The sequence below is a fragment of the Mobula birostris genome, chromosome 19, assembly GCF_030028105.1.
Source record: "Mobula birostris isolate sMobBir1 chromosome 19, sMobBir1.hap1, whole genome shotgun sequence".
Classification (NCBI taxonomy): Eukaryota; Metazoa; Chordata; class Chondrichthyes; order Myliobatiformes; family Myliobatidae; genus Mobula; species Mobula birostris.
The window spans coordinates 11,379,747-11,406,373 of record NC_092388.1 but is presented as its reverse complement, the minus strand read 5'-3'; the positions used below and the strand labels follow the sequence as shown (position 1 = coordinate 11,406,373).

The window sequence follows — 26,627 nt, the reverse complement described above, 5'->3', positions numbered from 1 at the left end:
TAAACCTGCTTTTTTTTTTCCAGAGTTTTTAAAGTGTAATTTACTTCAAAAATGAATACTTTAAAAAGCACAAACCTGGAAGCTCTTCATAAATATCTTCATCTACCGGTTCTTTGCTGGATTTTACGTCTTTGATTTCTGGATCTATATCATCATACATTTCTTCACCGTCATCATCTACCGGGATCAGGCTAGATTCTCTGTCTTTTTTTTAAACAAAAACAAAACGATCAAAGCATTAAGCACTGAGCAAGGTAAAAGAAAATGCAACATTATAGGTTGATTCCTATATATGTCCTTATTAATAACAAGAAGGCAAAATTCACAGAGAACTGGAGTACTGTATTCTTTCTTATTCTTTTGGATTGTTCACTCCTTTTGAAGATTCAGAATATAGGTGATAGCATCATCATTCAACACTGGGTTTCTAAGCTTGTCATAGCTGGGGGTGGTAGTGGGGATAAGCTCCCACTACCTATAAAGTGCTCCAAATGGCATGAGACTCTAATAGTTCTAATAGTTCAACTCTTGCCCTTCACGTGTGGCTTAGCTACTAGGCCCAGCAGAACTGTTTCTACTGACAAGAGAAGGGGCAAAGGCGGACCATTGGCGCCTCAAAACCAGTTGCTTTGGGCAGGTGGGGCTCATCAGCCTTGGAGAGCAGCCTGTCTACAAGGAGGAAAACTCTGATTTTAAATCTCTGCTGCCTTGCGGCCATACCCACCCTTGAGAATGGCATCGGGAGTAAACCCCGAGGAAGAAATCCGGAGCTGGGGTCCCTAAGGCAGTTTAATGTTGTTTACAACTTCACTCTGGCAACCTCTGTGACGACACTGGTGCTAAACAGTATCGGCGTTTGCCCTTCCCTTGGACAACACCAGTGGCATGGAGAGGGGGACCCACTGCATGGGCAACAGACGGTTCTTCAAATCTTCCCACCCAGGCTTGCGCACTGGAGGGGACAAAGTCCACCAGAGGCACAAACCCATGACCCCCTGGGATCGACAGCTGCCTACAACAGAATTCAACACCTCATGAAAATATGGAACCTAACGGCACAGAGCACTCAGTTAATGATATGGTGAAGTCTAGGATAACCTTGCTCCCACAAATTTCCTACTCAAACAAATCAGCATTATTCATTGAATTAGACTGGTGGGGAGCGTAGGGTTAGGGGCAGGAGGGTGATGAGAGAGCAAGGACAACCAAAGCACTTGTACTCAATGAATTATTTCAGTAGTTTCACTTCAGATTATCAGTGATCCAGTGCCTTTAACGTTGGTACTTAAGATCAAATATCATGCTTTTTAGTTCATTAAGGTTGTTATACCAGGGGTGGTAATGGGGATAAGTTCCCACTATCTATTAGATGCTCCCAATGGCATGCATTTTAAACAGCCTCTGAATCAACGTCCAGCTCCTGGCCTTCGCATGTGGCTTAGCTACTAAGCCCAGTGGAACTGTTTCTACTGACAGGAGAAGGGGCAAAGGCAGGTCACTGGTGCCTTAAAACCAGTCGCATCAGGCAGATGGGGCTTGTCAGCCATTGTTGGCAGCTCATCTAGAAGGAAAACTCAGATCTCAAACTTCCGCTGCCTTACAGCTATACACACTCATGGGAAGGCTTCAGGAGTACTGTAAACCCCAAGGAAAAATCCACAGTTGGAGTCCATAAGGCAATCCTATGTTGAGTTCAATGCTGACTGGCAACTCCTGTGACACCACTGGTGCCAAACTGTATCAATCTCTGCCGTTCCTTAAGAGTCATCAGCTGTGTGGAGAGGTGCAGTCGCCGCAGGGACAACAGCTTGCTGTCCATATTGTACTGCCCTGGCTTGCGTATCACGTAGATAGCTGGGACACAACGTCCATGGTCGATCTCGACTGACGGAGGGCCTCTCTGCTTTCTGGCCTAACACATTTACCCAAATTAGCTCAGAAGGCTTGTTGATACTTTCTGAAGATTGATAACGTTCAATTTGCTTATCAACTTACAGTATGTTCTGGGAAAGATGCACCCTGTGGCCACTTTATTAAGTACACCTGCTCGTTAATGCTAATATCTAAATCAGCTAATCATATGGCAGCAATTCAATGCATAAAAGCATGCAGACATGGTCAAGAGATTCAGTTGTTGTTCAGACCAAACATCAGAAAAGGGAATAAATGTGATCTAAGTGACTTTGACTGTGGAATGGCTGTTGCTGCCAGATGGGGTGGTTCGATTATCTCAGAAATGCTAATCTCCTAGCATTTTCACACACAGCTATCTCTAGAGTTCACAGAAAGTGGCGTGTAAAACAGAAAACATTCAGCAAGCAGCAATTTTGTGGGTGAAAATGTCTTGTTAATGAGAGAGGTCAGAGGAGTAATTTGCACACATCTTTCCCCAAGAAAATTGGACTTCTAGTTATGTTAATCCATGTAACTGATGGCAACTTTGGTATTTCTGCAAAGACACTTAACTACACAAGTACTCAAGTCGGTGTCAGCAATTTGTAGTGGAAGTGCAGTTTGTGATGATACGGAACTTCTCAAAAAAGGAGAAAACTGGGAAACATGCCTTATATTTGCATTTGGGATTTACTGAAATAATCTCTGACAAATGAAAGACATTGCAACTTTTTTTTCCCCTTTTGGAAGTCAATAGCTGTCAAAGATTTAACTCAGCCATTCTTTTGAATGTTAAAAAGTCTTTAAATGTTTTTAAAAATCTCTTAAGGATTGTTGATTTAAACTCTTTCTATTTCAAATCGTCTAAGCGTGCCTTGGATGAGAATTTTGAAGGGGTAGGTCATGCAAACAGACTAATGAAATGCTTGGTGCCAAACTGGTTTAGAGCTTTGCACAAAGCATGCAACTCATTTTTTCCAGCTTGAAAAAGTAGAAGACTCCATTTTCATAATTGGGGACCAGATGGCAAATGTTTTAACTTCTGTTGTAAGCAGCAGCTAGCCAAAAATCCAAGTGCTGCTCTGGCAACTCTGCCTATTGTCTTGCGAAGTCCTCTTGCTGTTATACATGCAGATTGACAATCTGATTTAAACATCCTTTCAGATCGTTCTGTTTGCCATAATGTCATCTTTTTGGCATATGCCCCTCTAGTAATTTACTTATTTAAGAGATCAAGTGTAGAGTAGGCCCTTCTGGACCTTTGAGCCATGCTATCCTGTAACCCTCAATTCCACCCTAGCCTAATCACCGAGCAATTTACATGATGTCTTTGGACTGTGGGGCAGATTTTTGTTTTTGGCTGATTAATTTTCCTCTCAACCCCATTCTACTGCCTTTTCCCATAACATTTGAAGCCTTTACTAATCAAAAACAAATAATTCTCCGCTTTAAATATACTTAATGACCCAGCCTCCAAAGCAATTAATTCCACAAATTCACCACCCTCTGGTTTAAGAAATTACTCCTCATTTTCGTTGTAAATGGATATACCTTTACTCCGAGGCTGTGCCCTCTGGTCCTAGGTACCCCCACTATAGGAAACGTCCTTTCTATCGACAGTCTATCTAGGCTTTCAATATTTCCTAGGTCTCAATGAGATACTCCCTTAGTCTTCTAAATTTCGGCAAGAACAGGGCCAGATCCATCAAACACTACTCATACATTAACCTTTTCATTCCCAGGATCATTCTCGTAAACATTGTCTGGATCGTCTTCAATGTTAGCACATTCTTTCTTAGATAAGGGACCTAAAACTGCTTACTATATTCCAAGTGCAGTATGACCAAGCCTTTATAAAGCCTCAACATAACATCTTTACCATGCAAACAAAGAAAAATTTGACTGAGGAAAGAGAGATGAAACTAGAGAAGCAAAATTTAAACTGAATGGCATATGAGCCTGGGGCAATATCAGGACAAAACTTCTTCACATAGTGACCAGACACAATCTGGAATTCATTGCCTGATACAGTGGTGAAAGATTCAATCACCACTTTCTATCGGGTAAATGCTTACAGGTAGAAAATTTTGCAAGGCCACAAGATCATTAAAAACCTTCATTGTGAGGTAATTTTAACTGTCCAGATGAGGGGTATTGACCCGAAACATCAACTCTTTATTCCTTTCCATGGATGTCATCAGACCTGCTGAGCTCCTCTAGCACTTTGTACATGTTGCTCAAGATCTCTAGAATCTGAAGAAACTCTTGCCTTTAACTCCTTATATTGTTTTTCTCTTTATATCTCTATATATTATGCCATTTAAGAGTTTGATATGCTTTAAATAATTACATTCTTTAATCACTTTTAATCTTGTTATGGCATTATAAGTAGGAGAGCTGTCTCATGTATCTAGTGATCCAGTTCTGATGCTGGCATCTGGTGCTGTCTGGGTTAAGTTTGCACATTCTCCCTGTGACAACGTGGTGCTGCACATTGCTCCCACATACCCAAGACATACCGGTCATTAGGTTAATTGGCTGCTCTAAGTTACACTTAGTATATATTTTTTCCCTTTTGTTTTTGTACAGACTGTTGTCTTTTGCAAATTGCTTGTTGGGTACGGTCTTCCATTGATTCTATTGTCTTTCCTGGACTTACTGTGTATCTCTGCAAGAAAAAAAAATCTTAGGTTTGTGTGTTGGTCAGGGTTGACCATAGATGTTGCATCCTAGCTCCCTACATATGCAAGCCAGGGCTGTATAATATGGAGAGGAAGCTGTTGCCCATGTGGTAAGCTCCCCCTTTCCACGCATCCAAAGGAACGGCAGAGATCGACACAGTCTGGCACCAGCAGCGTCACAGGAGTTGCCAGTCAGCGTTGGACTCAACATTGGACTGCATTAAGGACTCCAGCTCCTTATCTTTCCCTTGGAGCTTACACCCAAAGCCTCCCCCATGACTGGGTATAGTCGTAAGGCAGCGGAGGTTTGAGATCAGAGATTTCCTTATCCTAGATGAGCTGCCAATCATGGCTGATAAACCTCATCTGACTGAAGCGACTGGTTTTAAGGTGCCAGTAATACACTTTTGCCCTTTCACCTGTCAGTAGAAATGGTTCTGCCAGGCTGAGTAGTTAAGTCACATGTGAAGGCCAGGAGCTGGACTTGGTTGTCAGAGACTATTTGAGGTGCATACCACTGGGAGCAATTAACAGGCAGTGGGAGCTTGTCCCAGTTACCACCTGCACCTATAACAACGTCCGGAGTTGTATATGGTGACATACATGTACTTTGATAATAAATTTCATACGAAGGATCGAGATGGAAACAGCAAAGCCGACGGATGGAAAAGTCTGCAGGATGTGGTGGATCTAGCCCAGTTCTACTCACACTGAGTTCAAGGAACACTGACACAAGAAAACAGCATCCATCATCAAGGACCCTACCACTCAGTCAGTGCTCTTTCTCACTACTACCATCAGGCAGGAGGTACAGGAGCCTTAGATCCCACGACATCAGGTTCAGAAACAATAATTACCCTCAACCAGCAGGGTCCTGAACCTGATGGATAAGTTCACTCACCTCAACTCTGAACTGGTTTCACAACCTACAGACTCACTTTCAAGGGCTCTACACCTTGTGCTCTCAGTGTTATTTGTTGACTTTTTTTATTTGGCCTATTTGTTGCCTTTGCACATTGGTTGTTTGTCAGTCTTTGTTTCTGTATAGTTTATCATAAATTCTATTGTATTTCTTTATTTTCCTGTAAATACAAAACTGAATCACAGGGTGACATATACATTCTGTGATAATAAATTGAATTCAACATTGAGATGGTAAAGTCTCTATTCACTAGAATTTAGAAACTATTTGATGCAGTAGGGTAAAACTAAAGGAGAAATTTCTTCTTACTGACGTTAGTAAAATTTTACAAATTTCTACCTCCAAGGGCTGCAAAATCTCTCTTTGATTGTTCAAAAGAAGATAAATAAATGTCTGAGGAATAAAGGAATAGAGTGATTGTACAAAATGATGTGAGGGTTGAAGAACAACCACGGTGATGTTAAATGCAGGACTATCATTAAGGGGCAGAATAGCCTACTGCTCTTATTTTTTATCCCTCTGATTAACGGGGTTCTGACAGCAAAAGCTTCCCAAGTTTGTCAGCTCACGGCCACATGATGTGTCGTTTAGAGGTTTTGTTGCATTCATGGCCATGAGTTTGTTGGGAGAAGTACAGTTAGAAAAGATTAATTAATGCAGCTTGGGGATTAGCAGGGGTGTAATAGTGAGTCACGGTGCATTAATCTGAACATGGTCCTACCCATTGCGTTGGTTCCACAGCCTTTGAACACTCACCTTTTAATACAAATTGAAGCTGCTCAACCCATTCCTCAGCCTCCGTGGAAGTAGCTGCAGCAAACTGAAATTAAGAGACAAATATTAAATCTTAAAAGATACTGCAGAAGTGTATATTTTCAGCATTTACATCGGGGTGGTCAACCTTTTGCATTCCACGTGTCAATTTTTTCACACACAAGTTTAGATGCACCATACAACTCTTGTACCCCCACAATTCTTGTAAAAATATCTTAATATAGAACTCGTGCATGAAAAAAATCCCATCTGAAGTCATACGCGGAAAAAATTGACGCATGGAGTGTAAAAGGTTGGCCACCCCTGATTTACATGGTGTTATCTGTGAGAACATCTTCAGAAACACATAACATAAAATACTGCAGAAGCTGAAAATCTGAGGTAAAACAGAAAATGTTTGCAATATGCATGCAGCAGATCAGGATGCAACTGTGGACACAGAAAATAAATTAAATGTTTCAGGTTAAAATCCTTCCATCTATTTTTATATTTTATTATATGTGAATTCTCTGGAATATACAATGCCTATAAAGAGTATTCAAACCTCTTGGAAGTTTTCATGCTTTATTGTTTTACAGCATTGAATCACAGTGGACTTAATTTGGCTTTTTATGACACTGATCAACAGAAAAAGGCCCTTTCGTATCAAAGTGAAAACAGATCTCTACAAAGTGATCTAATTAATTACAAAACAAAACACAAGATAATTGATTGCTTAAGTAATTAACCCCTTCAAGTCAGTATTTAGTAGAGACATCTTTGGTAGCAATTACAGCCTTGAGTCTGTGTGGATAGGTCTCTGTCAGCTTTGCACATCTGGACACTGCAATTTTTCCTCATTCTTCTTTACAAAACTTCTTAAACTCTGTCAGATTGAACAGGGATCATGAGTGAACAGTCCACCCACAAACTCTCAATTGGATTAAAGTCTGGACTCTGACTTGGCCACTCCAGGACATTAACTTTGTTGTTTTTAAGGCATTCCTGTGTAGTGTTGGCTTTATGCTTTGGGTCATTGTCTTGCTGGAAAGCAAATCTTCTCCCAAGTCACAGTTCTCTTGCAGACTGCATCAGGTTTTCCTCCAGGATTTCCCTGTATATTGCTGCATTCACTTTACCCTCTACCTTCACTACAGTGAAGCAACCCCACAGCATGATGTGTAGCCACCACCATGCTTCACAGTTTGGATGGTGTGTTTTTGATGATGTGTGTATGCCAAACATAACATATAGACTGATGGCCTAAAAGCTCAATTTTAATTTCATCAGACCACAGAATCTTCTTCCAACTGACTTCAGAGTCTCCCACAGGCCTTCTGGCAAACTCTAGCTGAGATTTCATGTGAGAGTTTTCAATAGTGGCTTTCTCTTTGCATTCTCCCGTAAAGCTGTGACTGGTGAGGCACCTGGGCAACAGTTGTTGCATGCACAGTCTCACCCATTTCAGCCGCTGAAGCTTGAACCTCCTCTGAAGATGTTATAGGTCTCTTGCTGGCTTCCCTCACTAGTTCTCTCCTTGCATGGTCACTCAGTTTTTGAGGATGGAATGCTCTTGGCAGATTTACAACTGTGCCATTTTCTTTCAATTCCTTGATGACTAACTTATCTATACTCCAAGGGATATTCTGTGACTTGGAAATTTTCTTGTATCCATCTGCTGACTTGTGCTTTTCAATAACCTTTTTGCGGAGTTACTTGGAGAGTTCTTTTGTCTTCATGCTGTAGTTTTTGCCAGGATACTGACTCACCAGCAGTTGGACTCCCAGATACAGGAACACAGGAAATTTTCTTGTATCCATCTCCTGACTTCTGCTTTTTAATGATGATTTGCTGTGTCATGTTAAAGGGGGTGAATACTAATGCAATCAATTATTTTGTGTTTTATATTTGTAATTAATTTAGATCACTTTGTAGAGCTCTGTTCTTAATTTGACACAGAAGAGTCTTTCTCTGTTGATCAGTGTCATCAAAAAACAAATTAAATCCACTGTGATTCAATGTTGTAAATCAATAAAACATGATAACTTCCCAGGGAGGTGAATAGTTTTTATGGGCACTATAATTTATTATTTGTTAATTTACTTGTGGTAATAATACTTTATGTACTGTGTGTGAGTTATTTGTACTATGCTGTGCACCTTGGTCTAGACCATAAGACCATAAGACATAGGAGCAGAATTAGGCCACTTGGCCCATTGAGTCTGTTCTGCCATCCTATCATGGCTGATCTTTTATTACCCTCCTCAGCCCCACTCCCCGGCTTCTCCCCATAACCTTTGATGCCATGGCCAATCAAGAACCTATGAAGCTCTGCCTTAAATACACCCAATGACCTCTCCTCCACAGCTGCCTGTGGTAACGAACTCCACAAATTCACCACACTCTGGCAAAAGAAATTTCTCTGCACCTCTGTTTTAAATTTTACCCTTTTATCCTGAGGCTGTGCCTTCTTGTCCTAGACTCCCCCACCATGGGAACATCCTTTCAACATCTATTCTGCTTAGGCCTTTCAACATTCGAAAGGTTTCAATGAGATCCCCCTTCATCCTTCTAAATTCTAATGAGCACAGGCCCAGAGCCATCAAATATTCCACATACAATAACCCTTTCATTCCCGGAATCATCCTTGTGAATCTTCTCTGAATGCTCACCAATGTCAGCACATCTTTTCTTAGATAAGGAGCCCAAAACTGTTCACAATACTCAAGGTGAGCACTCACCAGTGAAGCCTCAACATTACATCCCTGCTCCAATGTTCTAGACCTCTTGAAATGAATGCCAACATTGTATTTGCCTTCCTCACCACCAACTCAACCTGCAAGTGAGCCTTTAGGGTGTTCTGCACAAGGATTCCTAAGACCCTTTGCAACTCAGATTTTAGAGTTTTCTCCCCTTTAAAAAAAGTCTTCACATTTATTTCTTCTATCGAAGTCATGACCATGCATTTTCCAACATTGTATTTCATTTGCCACTTTCTTGCCCATTCTGCTAACCTGCCTAAGTCCTTCTGCTGCCTTGCTGTTTCTTCAACACTACCTGCCCTCCACCAATTTTTGTATCATCTGCAAACCTGGCAACAAAGCCATCTATTCATCAACTAAATCATTGATATATAGCATAAGAAGAAGTGGTCCCAACATCAAACCCTGCGAAACATCAATCATCACTGATAGCCAATCAGGAAAGGATCCTTTTATTCCCACTTGCTGCCTCCTACCAATTAGCTCTAACCATGCCAATAACTTTCCTGTAATACCAAGGGCTCTTAATTTGGTAAGCAGCTTCATTTGTGGCACCTTGTCTAGAGTAAGGTTTTTGAACCTTTTTTTTATGCCATGGGCCCTTACCTTTAATTGTAGGTGTGAACACCAAGAGCAACATTATTTCATTTGGCCGTATACATGTATACAGTTGAATGACAATAAACTTGAATCTGATGAACAGTCACTGTTCTGAAATGCTCACAACGTTTCCTTCTGCAATGACCTTGCCCGAGATACTCAGTATCCCTATACAAATCAACTTAAATACTGAACATTTGCTGTTAACTACATAAAATTTAAATGGACCTCTGATGAAAATAAATACTATTGGCAATATGGAAAACTGGCTACCTTACTTTAAACTGCTACATATAACCCTCCAAAGATGACCTGTCAGAATCAGGTATCCTACCTTCTTTAATTTGTTTTCTTGTCCATAACAACAAAACGCACTGATTTTTAAAAGAAAGCTTAATACAAGAATTTATGACACTAACAATCTTTACCATTACTTACACTGCATAAACAACTTGCCTGCACTGAATGACCCCTGCTTACAAGTCATAAAATGACTATTTTTGTTTAAGGTACCAAAACTTATCGCGAACAAATTTGTGCTAGAGAGTATTATCCTGCACTTTGCGTACATCTGTTTAAGTGTTTGCTTATGTTTATGAAACTCATTAGAATATAGTGAGTTTTTAAAAAAATCTAAATACATGAAATATCTGAGACTCAAGTGGTAACATTCTTGCCTCAGGTCAGCAGGTTGTTGATTCAGGGAAGATCCAAAACAGCCAATGCACATTCTTGCAATAAGCTTTCATTTAATGTGCCAATGCATCACTCAATCATCGAATAGTTAGAGCATAAAAGGAGGCAATTTGGTCCATCATCACTATGATGACGCTTTACCAGAGCAGTTCTCCAGTTTCAGCCACCAGTTCCTTGCAAGTTCTTTTCCCCACCATATATTTATTCAATTCTATAGGAAGACCAAAACAGCACACTGGTTCTAACAAAAGGCCACTTTAAGTTTTTTTCTCATGTCGCTGTTGTCTATCCATCTTTTTAAAGTGATCTTTAGATGCAACCAGTAATGCACTGCCCACATTTGTTGTGGCCTTCAGCATGGAATTGGAAGTTGGAGAATAAAAAAAGGAATTGGTGGCTGGAAACAAAATGAAGAGGAAGCTTTTCTTCATGTCACTCTTGATCTCTTTCCTTTAACATTATACCCATCACCTTTAGTCCTTACTCCCAATTGCATTAAAGAGAATGAATTCCTCTGTCAACTCTGACCATCTCCTTCACCATTTTTCAAAGAGGTGATAAAACAAAGTGATGAAGGTGGATGTGGTGTATATGGATTTCAGCAAGGCACGTAACAAGGTTCTACATGGTAGTTTCATCCAGCAAGTCAGGATCATGGCATCCAGGAAATCTTGGTTGCATAGATTCAGAATTGGCTTGCCCACAGAAGGCAGAAGGTGGTTGTAGATGGGGTGTATTCTGCCTGGAGGTCAGTGACTAATGGTGTTTGACAGAGATCTGTTCTGGGGCCCTTGCTCTTTGTGATTTTCGAAAATGACTTGAACGAGGAAGTGAATGGGTGGGTCAGTAAGTTGCAGATAACACCAAGGTTAGTGGTGTTGTGGGTAGTGTAGAATGTTGTCATAGGTTACAGTGGGATATAGAGAGGATGCAGAGATTGGCAGGAAAAGTGGCAGATGGAATTCAATCCGGAAAAGCCAAAAGTGATACACTTCAGAAGATCCAACATGAAGGTGGAATACAAGGTTAATGGCAGGATTATTAGCAATCACACATTAAGAGGGTATTTAAAAAGGTATGTGGTGTGCTGGCCTTCATTAATTGGAGTACTGAGTTCAAGGGCCATGAGGTAACGTTGTAGCTCTATAGCACCCAGTTTTGATTACACCTCGAGTATTGAGCTCAGTTCTGGTTGCCTCATTGTGGGAAGATGCGGAAGCTTTAGAGAAAGTGCCGAGGAGGTTTACCAGGATGCTGTTTGGATTAGATGATATGTCTTGTTGGGATAGAGTGAACAAGCTAGGGCTTTCATCTTTGAGTAAAGGAGGATGAGAGGCAATTTGATGGAAGTATATAAGAGGCATAGTTAGAGCCAACACCTTTTTGCAAGAGCAGCAAAGGACAATACCAGATAAATCCATTGAAGGCAGGTAGAGGTTAAGTTTGGGGGGAGTGTCAGGGGTACTTTATTTTACACAGAGAATGGTAGATACCAGGGACTCATTGCCAGTGGTGGTGGTATAGGCTGCTACAAAAGCAACATTTAAGGAACTCTTAGATAAGCACATGGATGTAAGAGAAATGGAGGGTTATGAGTTATGTAGGAGGGAAGGGTTAGTTTGAATATGGAAAAGGTTTATACAGGTTGGCACAACATCTTTTGGCCAAAGTGCCCATACTGTACTGTATTGGCCTATGTTCTATGTGCTATGAAATCCACAGTAATGGCTTTAGCATTAGCCGTGGGCGGCTTTAGCATTAGCTGTGTGCTGCTTCAGCTTGTCAAAATCTTTGGGGGTTCACCAATCTAAGATTAATCTAGATTGAAAACACCCTTTTTGACTGGTATGTCAGGTAACTGAAGGAAGTGATCCTCTGAATTAAGTACCAAAAAATAAAAGAAAGTCAAACCTGATATAGTCGCTTATCAGGAGCAGTAAGTTCAAAGCAGCAGTCCTTCTTTGCATCTTTTCGCATTGTAGGGTTCAGCTGGACTGTATATCCATCTATGGCAAAATCACCCTTTTGTTGTTTGTCTGCAGATAAATTGCATAAAAATGTTTAATTCATCCATATGAATATAACACATCACTGAACTTTACTAAGAACTAACACAATGAAAAGATAAGCATTAATGCTTATCAATCCTTCACCTTAAGACTCCTCCCCCCACCACAAAAAAGGTGGGACAGGTATTGCAGACAGTTGCGGGCACAGCTCAGCCCATCACAGAAACCAGCCTCCCCTCCATGGACTCTGTCTGCACTTCTCACTGCCTCGGTAAAGCAGCCAGCATAATGAAAGATCCCACCCACCACAGACATTCTCTCTTCTCCCTTCTCCCATCAAGCAGAAGCCATAAAAGCCTGAAAGCATGTACCACCAGGCTCGACAGCTTCCATTCCACTATTACTTAATTATTTATCTGCACTGCACCTTCTCTGTAATTTTTACAGTTTATTCTTTATTTTTATTAGTATACCTTGTCCTACCTCAATGCACTGTGTAATGGTTTGATCTGTAGGAAGATATACAAGACAATGTATCTTGGTACATGTCACATAATAAAACAACTCCAACAGCAACAACAGCAGATGGTGCTCATCGCCCTGAATGTCAACCATATAGTAAGACCAACGGAAAGGTTGAAATGCAGTAAGTAAATACAGGACATAGTGTTATTAACTGGAGGAAATGGTACATGAAATATACTGTATATACAAAGTATCCAAAATAATTTTTAAAGTTCATACACTGAAAAACAGATGGAAGTGGCCTTGGTGAGATCCATGTGGAGACTTTATCCGCAGCAACATCATTAGTAAAAACCATTTAATAAAAATTTTGGCAAGGAAGAAATGCAGTGGATGTGATTTGTGATCTCATAAGGGAGACTAAGTGGAAAGAATATGATGGAATGAAGGACAATGGGTAAATCTGTCAGAGGTAGACATTAAAAATAAAAACAGAAACTGCCAATGTCATGCACTCATTAGGAGTTTGTGAAAATTCGGCATGACATCAAAAACTTTGACATGGATGTGCGGTGGAGACTACATTGACTGGCTGCATCGCAGCCTAGTATGGAAATACCAATGCCCTTGAATAGAAAATCCTACAAAAAGTAGTGGGTGCAGCCCAGTCTATCACGGGTAAAGCTCTCCCCATCACTGAGCACATCTAACTGGAGTGTTGTTGCAGGAAGCAGCATCCATCCTCACCATCCAGGCCATGCTCTCTCCTCACTGCTGCCATCAGGAAGAAGGTACAGGAGCCTCAGGACCCACACCAACAGGCTCAAGAACAGTTATTATCCCTCAACTATCAGGCTCTTGAACCAAAGGGGATAATTTCATTCAACTTCATTTGCTCCATCATGAACCTGTTCCCACAGCCCATGGACTCACTCTTAAGGACTCTTCATCTCATGTTCTTAATATTTATTATTTATTATTATTTCTTTTTACTTTCTTTTTCTATTTGCACAGTTTGCTGTCTTTTACACAATGGTTCTCCACCCAGTTGGTGTGGTCTCCCATTGATTCTATTATGGTTCTGGGAATGATTGAGTATGCCCATGAGAAACTGAATCTCAGGGTGTATATGGTAATGTATATGTACTTTGATAATAAATTTACTTTGAACTTTGAAGAAGAACCAGTGAATGAATGACTCAGTACAAAGAAGCTAAACACTGTTCTCTTCCTTCCTTATACTCAATAGTGTGTGGGGTGTCCAGGGAGGGGCAGCTCATGTGGCGGGCTTGTTGTGCTCCACCCAGGGGCAGCTCATGCATCTTCGGTCCCCACCTGTCGCCCAGGCTCTCACCTGTGGCTCCAGGTAACCGTTTCCATGTGCCAGTAGCCATCCCCTGTACACCGCTTCGATAGGGGGGGCTAAACCAGGTGAGGGTAGCCGGGAACCTCCAACCCCAGTGAGACAGGGATATGCCTACTCCAGCAGGTGAAGCCAGGTCTAGCAGACTGGGCAGATGGGAGCAACTACATGATCTAATGGCCAAGGCGGCGGTGCTGCAATTCTTCGTGGAGAGCGAGGGGCCTGACAAGGCACAGAGGGCATCATGAATATGATGTCTCCAGATGCAATGATTTTTCGTACCACTGGACCAAGATTTTTGAGGCCGAGACAGTGGAACTGCCCCAGAACAACGGCTTTTTCGCTATAAAACTCCTCCCGAACAGGTTTTTGTTATCTTTGAAAGCAACGGACAACCAACACTCAGCAGAAAACTGTCCAATTTCAAAAGATAGAGAACACAGAATGGCTGAGGACCTTTCACTACTTCTCTAAACCTGGCCCAGCCAGTCCCTCCTCACCATCCTCACATGCCTAGCTGAACTTATTCTTTCATGGAACACACCTCCTTTATCTCCAATCACTTTCTCTAAGTCGAAGATGCACAGTACCATATTTGACAGTGTGGGGCGGAGAGCAAGTTCGTAAATCTGGCAGGAGCAACAGATGTTGGGAATGGTGAGGGTGGACCTCCACAAGAGGGGTGTTGGACAGGTGGTGGAGAAGGAGTGCCAGTGGTTGGGGGGGGGGGGGGGTGGCACAGGTGCTGTGAGGCACCATGCAAGGTGATTTAATTTGAAGCAACTATTTTACTGATCATTACAGACTGTTTCTCTGTTGTGTCCTGCTTCCTTCCCTTTCCCTTCCCTTTTTCCCAACCACGATTCCTCTCTCTCTGCCCCCTTCCCACTCTCAGTCCACAACAAAGACCCATATCAGAATCAGATTTATCACTCACATACGTCATGAACTTTTCTTTTTGGCAGCAATACAGTAAAATACATAAAATTACTACAGTGTTGTGCAAAGGTCCAAGGCATCTTAGCTATATATATGTGTCCAATATTTTTCTGTATGGGAACTTGCAAGTATCCAAGTAAGATCTATCACACTGTGGAATATGTGGAACACTCCTCGTTTCCCTCACCTCTTTTTCAGTTACACTGGTAATTGTATTTAGGTGCGTCTCATGCAGCCTTCTTAGATAGTTCATATTGCTGCCAAATTTCCACTTACATCCACATGGTCCATGTCCAACCCTTCTCTTTCTTGATTTTTCCAACTTCCACCAATATGCAGTACAAGCTCCAAAAAAATCCCACAGGTCTCTCAATTACACCTCCTCCCATCTTGCTTACCATAAGCATTCCTTTCCACGCTCCTTGCTTTGCTGGCTCCATTGCATTTGTTCTGTTGACAAACCTTCTGAGATATATTTATATTTAGTTGTGGTCTGTCCTCTGTCAGAGTTGACAGTATTGTATTTGCTCCATTTTCTATGCACGTACTCTCATCCTTTTCTCTTACCTCCCAGAGCAAGGGTAAGATTTCCCCTGGTCCTCAATTCACATCCCTCCTGCCTCTGCATTCAGTGCATCGCCTCCATAATTTCTTCCATCTTCAACAAAAAGCCACAACCAGACTTAGTATTCTCTTCCCTGTCAGTACTCTGAACAGACCCTTCCTTCAGCAATTCCCTGGTTTGCTCTTCTATGTTTCCTTTTTTTAGAATCCACTCATGCAACAGCAGGAGAGGAAAAACTTGCCGTTACTTTTTCCCTGCTCATCATTCAGAGACCCAAGATGTCTTTCTTTATGAGATAATGAATTTTTTGTGCACACACTATGGTCAAACACAGAATAATGATTCTTTTGCAAAATGTTGCATTTGATCTGCAAAGGTAGAGATGCTGCCTGGTCTGTTGCGTTCACCAGCAACTTTGATGTGTGTTGCTTGAATTTGTGGCTGTCTTACCTCTTTGAATTTCCATCTCATTTTTATTCTGACCTCTGTGCTCCTGACTTCCTACACCATTGCAACAAATCCCAACAAAATCTCAAGGAAGAGTATTTGATCTTCCAGATTGGTATTTGTATCCCCCTAGTACTCAGTATTGAATTCAACTATTTCAGATAACCAGCTTTTCCTGTTTGTGTTAGGACTGGCCAGTTCTGTTTTTGCTAACATGACTTACCAAGTATCATTCTCCCATTTCAGATTTCCAGCCAATTTTTTTCATTTAATATTCTATGTTACAGCTCTATTTTATTACGTTTATACCCTCTAGGAGTGCAGGGTGGAGATATATCTCTAACTAACTGTAAGGCGCTCTTTCCCTTCGCTAGCCTGCAGATCAGCCTTGGGCAAAGTGTAGCACCTGCAAAGCAACCCCTACCCTCCCCCCCCACCCCCGATCAGGATCACATGAAGCCATGGGAACAGGCGGTGGATGGCCATATGAGCAGCTGGAGTATATCACAAGTCCTGGTTATGCGCGACCACTGACGCCAGGCAATCACCCATCTTGTAAAGACACTGCCTAGAAGAAGACAATGGCAAACCACTTCTATAGAAAAATTTGCCAAGAACAATCATAATCATGGAATGACCATGATCACCCACGTCATATGACATGGCACATAATGATGATGATGAATATTAAAAGCATATGGAAAAGAAATGAAGATACAAAGCACAATAAAACTTGCAAAGTACAATAAAGAGTGAAATCAAATAACATCCACACAAAAGAATATTGGAGAAAATCTGGAAGGGATAAAAACATTTAAGTGTTTTAATTAGGACCAAGAATACCCAGAAGGCAAGAGCAAACCATTTACTGTACGTAGAAAAATTTGCCAAGAACTTTCATGGTCATGAGACCATGATCGCCTGTGTTATACGACATGGTACACAATGATGACCTCCAACAGGTTGAAGAGCTATGAATAACAACCATTCGCTTCCCTCTTTGAGCGAGTACCAATAGTCGTGTTGTCACCCAGCTACTCCTGGTCTTACCTTACTACAGGTATTATTCCCTTTGTCCTCTCCCACTTCCTTTCTTTGCCACTCAAAACACACTCATTTTTCTTACTTTTCTACTTCTGATGAAAAGTCATCAAGCTGAAATGCTAACCCTATTTCTCTTTTCTCAAATACTGCTATGAATCTCTAGCTTTTACTGCTTATATGGTACCACTTTCTAGTGTCTAAATGACACTTGAATGTTGAAGGAACATAAAATTCAGATTTTAAAAGAGTAATGCCAAATCCAACAATCCCATTATTGATTGAGGAGAACAGTTTTGTTTATTCAGCAATCAATAAAACACACATAAACCCCATATATTAATATTTCAATTTACTCTGCTCTGGAGGAAATATTACCTTTTTCTGTTCCATAGTAATAGAAAATGTTGTTGTTAAGCACACACCAGCGTTTCTGCCATTCTGATCCAAAGAAGCTGTGATCTACAATGAACACAAACCAATTGTAGCATGAGGCATGTACTTAAGGATGCTGTTAATATTGCAAATGATTCAAGAATATTTATTTGTAATCTGAGCAAACTTGTTTTAAAATTATGTATAGGCAATTGGGGCAGATTGAGACTGTGAAAGTCACATAACGATTGTTATTCTTTGCTCAGATGTCTAGGAATAACTTCAACAAGAACCTCACAAATCAGCTGAGGTTGCAAAGGGTGAGAAGTGTTATCCTTCCCTCTCTTACTGGCACATCCATACATTCCTTCAGCAGCCACCAGTGGATCCACTCCCCCTGACCCTGCCATATTTATTCCTGAATGTGGATCTGCATTTCTGAGGAGCTTTGGTTCTGATGAACGCAACTGATGATAGCTTCCAATCTATGGGGTCATGACATGGTCTACAAGATCTAGCTGTCCTTTAATCTTCCTTAGGCATGATGCATAAAGAGAAAACAGAAAGTGGTGGACACAGCCTGGTCCACCACAGGAAAACCCCTCCCCATAACTGAGCACATTTCATGGAGTGCTCCTACAGGAAAGCAGCATCCATCATCAAGGACCCCCACCATCCAGGCCATGCTCTTTTCTCACTATTATCATCAGACAGGATGTGCAGGAGTCTCAGGTCCCATACCACCACGTTCAGGAAGTTACTACCCTTCAAAGAGAGATTAAATAGGTCAGGACTTTATTCCTTGAAATGTAGAAGATTGAGAGGAGATTTGATAGAGGTATACAAAATTATGAGGGGTATAGACAGGGTAAATGCAAGCAGGCATTTTCTATAGAGTTTGGATGGACTTAGACTACAGGTCATGGGTTAAGGGTGAAACAGCAAAAGTTTAATGGGAAAATAATGATAAGCTTCTTAACTCTGAGGGTCGTGAGTATGTGGATTGAGCTGGCAGCATAAGTGGTGCATGCAAGCTCAATTTCAACATGTAAGAGAAGTTTGGATAGGTACATGGATGGCAGGGATATGGAGGAATATGGTACTGACCAGTTGATGGAAGTAGGCAGTTTAAATGATTCGGCATGGACTAGATGGGCCAAAGGGTCTGATTCTGCGCTGCACTTTTATATGACTCTATGATAGAGCTGTCATCACTTTTCCTGCATTGCCGTTCTATGTAGATGTAATGTTGGTTAAGCAGAACATAGAAATGCAGCTTGTTGCTGAAATATAATTCTGCTTCAAGTGAAAGCAGTTGGAAATGAAACACTGATTTGAAATGCAAATTCCTAAGTGAACAGCAATGCATGCTGATGTGCAACTGCAGGCTACTTGAGGTGTTGTAGCTGGTATTTCTGGATGTATGTCATCATCAATGTTAAAAAAAAAGTATATGTGCAGAATTGTTTCCATAATGCAGATGATCAGAATTCTACTGAAAAACATGGATACTTGTAATTAGTACACTCAGTTTTGATCTCATTGGGTATATAAACTGATACAAAACAAATTACCTTTTCGTCGCTTTTCCAAATACCCAGCTTTCAGAATTTGAGTCAGTTCCTGTGCAGGTATTGGGGGAGATCGCTGAACTATAAAGAAGAAAAAATACACTTTAAAACAATGTTCCAAGAGGAATTCTTCTTTTTTCTTACATTTGCCAATATGCCTTGCCCAAGACAGATCAGGGGTTCCCAACCTCTTTTATGCCAAGCACCAAACAAGGTGTCTGTGAACACTAGGTTGGGAAGCCCTGAGATAGACAATGAACCAATCCATGGACACTGCCTCACTATATTTTTACTCTCTTTTTGATATAATTTATATGTTATTGTAATTTATAGGTTTTGTATGTATTGCACTGTACTGCTATCACAAAACAAAGTTCATGACACATGCCACTGATATTAAAAAAATATAGTAACACTTTGTTTATCAAGACCAAATGCAAATTCTGCACTATAATAAACAAATTGAAAATTTTTGTTAATTTTTCAAATTGTTTCCTCTAGTTAAAAATTAATTTTAAAAAGAAGCAGTAAAGGAGTAAAACAGGTATAAAACGAAAGTTTAATTGTATCTTGAGCACTCAAGATGCTGCATAAGGTGGCTGGAAGCTAAATTAATTTGCCAACTGGAGAATGAATCTTAGAAACAAACTCGGCAAATTTAATGTAAACAAATATTTCCAAATATAAATCTTGATACAGTGTTTTAAATTTTATATTTAACAGTGGTAGTTGAGACGTTCTAATATCTATTAACACATCCTACTTATATTATTCATCACCAAGACACAAACAAACCAAAACAAAATTAAATTTCACTATCAGCTCGAAGAGCACTTCTGATTGCATATCCTATGTTTAACATTTCAACCTGAAAAGCTATGCATTGAGGCAAACACAAAGATTTACCTAAAGCAAATTGTGCTGCAAGTTGTAAAAGAAACAGTTTTCTGAGGAAATGTATCTTTGTGTTTTGTGCAATGATCATTAATCTGCAGAAGTTCGTAATTGTCGCAGATTTTAGCAATTTAACCAGGTCAATACCTAAGAAGAAATGGGGAACACAAATTTGGCTTCTTTAAACACATATAAAAGTTGCTGGTGAACGCAGCAGGCCAGGCAGCATCTCCAGGAAGAGGTACAGTCGACGTTTTGGGCCCAGACCCTACGGTCTGTACCTCTACGTTGACTGGACCTCTTCCTAGAGATGCTGCCTGGCCTGCTGCGTTCACCAGCAACTTTTATGTGTACTGCTTGAAATTCCAGCATCTGCAGATTTCCTCGTGTTTGGCTTCTTTAAGTTTATTATCCAAGATTATGGTCAACCCATTTAATCTTTAATAAATAACTGTGTGTTCAGGCTTAATTGCAAAATTTACTGCAACACAAATATGATAGCAGAGTTTTGATTCAAAGTTTGTCTACAGAGATTGTGGTTAAATTGTCAATGCAAGTATATCCAGTTGAGGGAGAGAAGTAAAAAATAATACTTGATTCAAGTAGTAATTCAAGTGTGATGAAACAAATAGTGGTTGTCGTTAAAAAGTCCACAATATTTTTTCCTGCTGATCAAATAGAACCTGCTCAAAATCTATGGGGTAATCTATTTATTGAGAGACAGTGCAGAATAGGCCCTTCCAACCCTTCAAACTGTGAACCCAGCAACCCCAGATTTATCCCCAGCCTAATCATAGAACAATTTACAACGTCCAATTAACCTACCAACCAGTACGCCTTTGGACTGTGGGAGAAAACCACAGAAACCGAGGGAAACCCACACAGTCACAGGGAGAACGTACAAACTCCTCACAGACAGCGATGGGATCTTGGTGGATTAATAGTTGCCAAAGTTCTGCAATTTCCGCTTATACTTATTGGCATGTCATGATATTTACTCAAAGAGTGCATCACAAAGTATTGTTACACTTTCAGCCTTTAATGCTGAAAGGATTCAACAATCTATTCTGCTGGCCATACACTCAAGGTACATTAATCATCATTAAGAGTTTCTGCTAATGCCGTTCACTTGCAGCACTTCACAAGCACTGGAAAGACTAGACAGGTAACTTTGGCCTCAAGCCACCAAAGGGCATATTTATAAGCTTTTACAGAAACTGAGTGGTCACTTTATTAGGAATGACCTGTACCTAACAGTCTGGCTACTGAGTGCATGCCCTCTGATACTGTAGCCCATCCACTTCAAGGTTCAAATGTTGTCCATTCAGAGATGCTCTTCTGCACATCACTACTGTAACACGTAGTTAGTCACTTAAGTTACTGTTGCCTTCCTGTCAGCTTGAACAACCCTGGCCATTCTCCTCTGATATTCTTCACCCGTTAGTCTTGCGAGACCATGGATCTGCGCCTGGAAAGTCTTCACTCTCCAGGGCACAGGCCTGGGCAAGGTTGTATGGAAGACCAGCAGTTGCCCATGCTGCAAGTCTCCCCTCTCCACGACACCAATATTGTCCAAGGGAAGTGCATTAGGACCCATACAGCTTGGCACCAGTGTCATCGCAGAGCACTGTGTGATTAAGTGCCTTGCTCAAGGACACAACATGTTGCCTCTGCTGGGGCTCGAACTCACGACCTTCAGGTCGCTAGTCCAAAGCCTTAACCACTTGTCCACGTGCCCACACTATCCTTCATAAAGAAGGCATTATCACCCACAGAACTGGTGCTCACTAAATATATTTTGTTTATCGCACCCATTCTCTGTATACTGTAGAGACTGTTGAGCTTAAAAAGCCCAGGAGATCAGCAGTTTCTGAGATTCTCAAACCACCCCATCTGGTACCAAAAATCATTCCATGGTCAAAGTCTTTTAGACCACATTTCTTCCCCATTTTGATGTTTGATTTGAACAACAAATGAACCTCTTGACCATGTCTGCATGCTTTTATGTAATGAGTTGCTGCTGTATGACTGGCTGATTAGATATTAGCAAGCAGGTGGACCTAACAAAGTGGCCACTGTGTATCTCAATATACCTAGAATATAAAATTAGAAAATAGAAGTTTGTTCAGTATTTTTAAAATCACGTTCATCAGATATAGTACTTGAACCCAATAACATATAATGCTTCCTTTTGGGATAAACTTATTCACTGCTGTTTGAATCAAAAGTGGTGCCCATTTTTAATGTAGAAACAAAAATTCTTTAAAATTACTACTTTAAAACACTCCTTTTAAAATGCTACCTGCTGATTTGGTGATGTGCACACTGCAGCTGAAATTTGCTAGAAAGAGAAACCTTTTTTCAACACGTGCACCTGCCCCAGGAGCAACAACTCAGAGAAGACTTGACCCCAAAATCTTTAAATTGCTATTAAGATCATATCATTCGTCAGAGAGCTCTAGCAAAAAGAGAAATTGAATATCAAAGTCACATCTTATTGAACCTTTTCCTAGATTGATCACCAGTTCAGAGTAGGATGGTTAATTCAGTTAATATTAATTTCACTTGATCACCATATATATCCTTTTTCACTTTGACTATTTGGCCATTTACTCACTTTGGTAGCATTATTAATTAATTCATCTGTTCACCAATGGCTTATAGGGAGGGAAATTTGCCATGCACCAAGACTGGTCTATACGTGGCTCCAGACACGAATAACTTATAAACAAATAAAGGATATCGCCAGGACTTGAGGACCTGACTTTCACGGAAAGGTTGACTAGGCTGGGACTTTATTCGCTAGAGTGTAGTAGAATTATAGGTTCATCTACTCGAGTAAGTACAACTGTGAAACTTGAAATTTATTTTTAAATTTTCTGTCCAGTTCTGTGGCAAGGTCATTAATCTGGGTACCGAACTTGCTGTTTATCAGTAGTTCTGTTTTACTGACAAATCCGAGGCAGCGTAATGGTTAGGAGAAGCTTAAGCCAAGAAGCAAGTGTACATGGAACAGGATGAACCCACAAATAACAAGACCATATGGCACAGGATCAGAAATAGGCCACTTGGATCATCGAGAATGCTCCACTATTCCATTATGGACAATTTATTTTTTTCCTCTCAACCCCTTTCTCCTGCCTTCTCCCCATTTCCTTTGACACCCTTATTAATTCAGAACCTATCAACCTCCGCTTTAAATATACCCAATGGTTTGGCCTCCAAACTGTCTGTGGCAATGACTTCCTCAGATTCGCTACCTTCTGGCTAAAGAAATTCCTCCTCATTTCTATTCTACAGGGATGTCTTTCTATTCTGAGTCTGTGCCCTGTGGTGCTAGACTCTCACTGAGATGATTTACAGAAGTGAGAAAAGGGAGTCAAAGATAAATGACAGAGTAATTTCAGAGGTATTTATACTGGGAAGGGTAGAAAATTTACAGCAGATAATCCTCAGAGTCAGAAGTTTATAGCACAGATGACCAGGATGCTGATGAAGGCATATGCCATGCTTGCCTTCATAAATCAGTGCAAAGAATATAAAACTTGGGTTGACAAAACCCTGTGAGCCACACTTGGAATGCTGTGTGCGGTTCTTGTCACTACACCGTAGGTAGGATTTGGTTGTATTAATGCCCTTGAACGGAAAATCCTACAAAAAGTAGTGGATATGGCCCAGTCCATCACGGGTGATGCCCTCCCCACCATTGAGCACACCTGCATGGAGCACATTCACGGGAAAGCGGCATCCATCATCAATGACCTTCACCATCCAGGCCATACACTTTTCTTGCTGCTGCCATCAGGAAGGAGGTACAGGAGCCTCAGGCCACACATCACCAGGTTCAGGAAGTTATTGTCCCTCAACCACCAGGTTCTTGAACCAAAGGGGATAACTTCACTCAACTCATCACTGAACTGTTCCCACAACCTATGGACTGAATTTCAAGTACTCATCATCGCATGTTCTCAATACTTATTGTTTGTTTATTTTTGTTTTCACACAGTTTGTTGTCTTTTGCACATTGGTTGTTTGCCTGCCCTGTCAGGTGCAGTCTTTCATTGTGTTTCTTGGATTTACTGTGTATCCCCACAAGAAAACAAATATCAAGGTTGTATATGTTGACACATATGCACTTTGATAATAAATTTAGTTCAAACTTTGACAGTATACAGAGATTCAGTAAGATGGTGGCTGAATTGCAGGACCTTAGTTATGGGGAGAGAGTGGACAGGCTTGCCTTGTTTTCTCTGGAGTGAAGGAGGCTGAGAGGCTGACCTGACAGAAGTTTATAAAACTATGAATGGCAGAGATAAGATATATAGACAGAATCTTTTTCCCATGTATGGGCATCAAAAACAAGAGGGCTCCGGTTTAAAGCAGGAGGAAGACATTTTAAAGAGGATCTGAAGGGAAAATTATATTTTACATGAAATACATTTAGTATCTGGAACATGTAGTAAGAGGTGGTGCTGGAGTCAGATTTGGATAGGAACTTGAAAAGACAAAGCATAGATAGATATAGACATAATGTGGGCAAGTGGAATTAGTGGAGATGAGCAAAAAAGCCCATTATGTTCATGCCAGCTGATTTAAAACTGTTTATTTGAGCAATCATTTCATAAAACAGTGGGAGGGGTACCATCCTGAGAGACGTGATGGAGAAAAACTGAGTGTCAGTTGTACTGAAGATTGCAGCAAGATTGACAAGAGTGAGGCATGATAATTTACCTAGTCACAATTTCAAAGATTATTTGTGACTTTAAGTTTCAGTACTGTGGTGCAGCCAGAAGCCGAAGAATCAAGGGGAAAATAATAAGACTATAAAACCATAAAACATAGGAGCAAAATTAGGCCATTCAACCTATCTAGACTGCTCTGCCATTCCATCATGGCTGATTTATTATCTCTCTCAACCCCATTCTCTTGCCTTTTCCCTGTAACCTTCGACACCCCTACTAATCAAGAACCTATCAAACTCTGCTGTAAATGTACCCAATGACTTGGCCTTCACAGGCATCTGTTGCAACGAATTTCACAGATTCACCACTCTCTGGCTGAAGAAATTCCTATTCATTTCTAATCTAAAGCAATGTCTTTGTATTCTGAGGCAGTGCCCTCTGGTCCTAGATGCGCCCACCATAAGACACATGCTGTCTACATCCACTCCATCTAGGCCTTTCAATATTTGATATATCAATGAGATCCCCCCTCAGTCTTCTAAGTTCCAGAGAGTACAGGCTCAGAACCATCAAACACTCCTCATACCTTAACCCTTCATTCCTGGAATCATTCTCATGAATCTCCTCTTGACCCTCTTCACTGCCAGCACATCCTGTCCCTGCACAACATCCATTAAATGGTGCTTCCTGCTCACCTTGTTCTACTGATAATTTTTGAGTCTGTTCATATGTTCACATTTTTTAAAGTTTAATTATTGACGTTTGCACGTGATCATTCTGCTAATTGTTAATTGCTCATGGCTGTTTGCACTACTGTCTTGTAAATTGTTGATTGCTATTTGTGTTGTCTGTTATGGCGTTGTTCTGGGGTGTCAAGGAGGGGTAGCACCTCCAGTGGGGGAACATGTCGCGTCCTTTTCAAGGCAGTTAGTCCACCTTTGGCCCCCACCTGGCACTCAGCTCTTACCTGTGGCTCATCGCAGCTGTTTGCATGGGACAGCAGCCACACCCCAGGCAATGGCTTCGACAAGCCGGCTAAACCAGGTGAGGGTAGCTGACGGGTCTCAAACCCTCAGCGAAATAGGGAGGTGTCTATCCCAGCATACGAAGACAGACTCCGGCGGATTGAGCGGACGAGACCAATGGAAGATCCAACTGTCAAGAAGACGGTGTCTGCAAGCGTCGTGGAATGTGTAGAGCACAACAAGACACAGAAGACGTCCTGGTCATCCACTGCGCCTGGTCCCATCTCCAGTCGTCTCGACTCTGTCTTGCCACTGGATCCAGATGGGAATTGGGAAGAGAGAGTGAGGCTGACGCTGCACAACTCTCCCTCACTTAAATCCAAATCATGCGCTAGTCTCAACACCATCAATGGCGTCGAGGTCTTCGTCGAACAACATGGCGTTGCTCTGTGTTTTTAATGTTTGGCACCAAATTACAATCAATTCTGGTATGTTTCACCTACTGCAAGAAAGTGAGTCTATTAAGGGGCCCAAAACTGCTCACAATACTTTAATAATGGTATCAAGAACATTTTAACAAATGGCAATACAATGCAACATTAATAATTATTTGAAGTTAATGTTCAATACAGCAAAAACAGGTTTATCTGAAATCAACAAAATGTTAAGAGTTCTATTGCAACATTCTAAGATTAGAAATTCTATTAAATTTCGCATAGCAAGATGACATCTTTTTCAAATGGAACAGACACCTTGTTTAGTTTTGCATTTAAAGTCAGGTCTTAAAACATCCATAGGAAAGCATTAATACGAATATTGAACAGTTAAGACATTATGGTTCATGGCCCAGCATACAGGTTACATAAACATTAGCACATGCTCTGTCATTTTTCTTCTAAGTAGAGGATAAGTAATCAATATTTTCAAGGGTTGCTAAATCCTTAATAAAACCTATTGTTCAGTGAGAGAAGTGTTTGCTCAATTTGCTCAGTTAATCCCCCTCA

General features: G+C 40.9%; 1 protein-coding gene across 3 annotated transcripts in view; it reads right to left on the bottom strand.

The window, feature by feature from the left end:
• The window catches only part of skap2 (src kinase associated phosphoprotein 2), a 267,070-nt gene that overhangs the window by 97,368 nt on the left and 143,075 nt on the right, over nt 1–26,627 (bottom strand). For all 3 annotated transcript variants that reach the window (XM_072283219.1, XM_072283221.1, XM_072283222.1), the window contains exons 5-9: nt 19,086–19,163; nt 17,515–17,598; nt 12,219–12,343; nt 6,253–6,316; nt 76–204 (exon numbers count right to left, since the gene is read on the bottom strand). In XM_072283219.1, the coding sequence (XP_072139320.1) occupies nt 76–204; nt 6,253–6,316; nt 12,219–12,343; nt 17,515–17,598; nt 19,086–19,163 (480 nt within the window). The remainder of the gene's footprint in view (nt 1–75; nt 205–6,252; nt 6,317–12,218; nt 12,344–17,514; nt 17,599–19,085; nt 19,164–26,627) is intronic.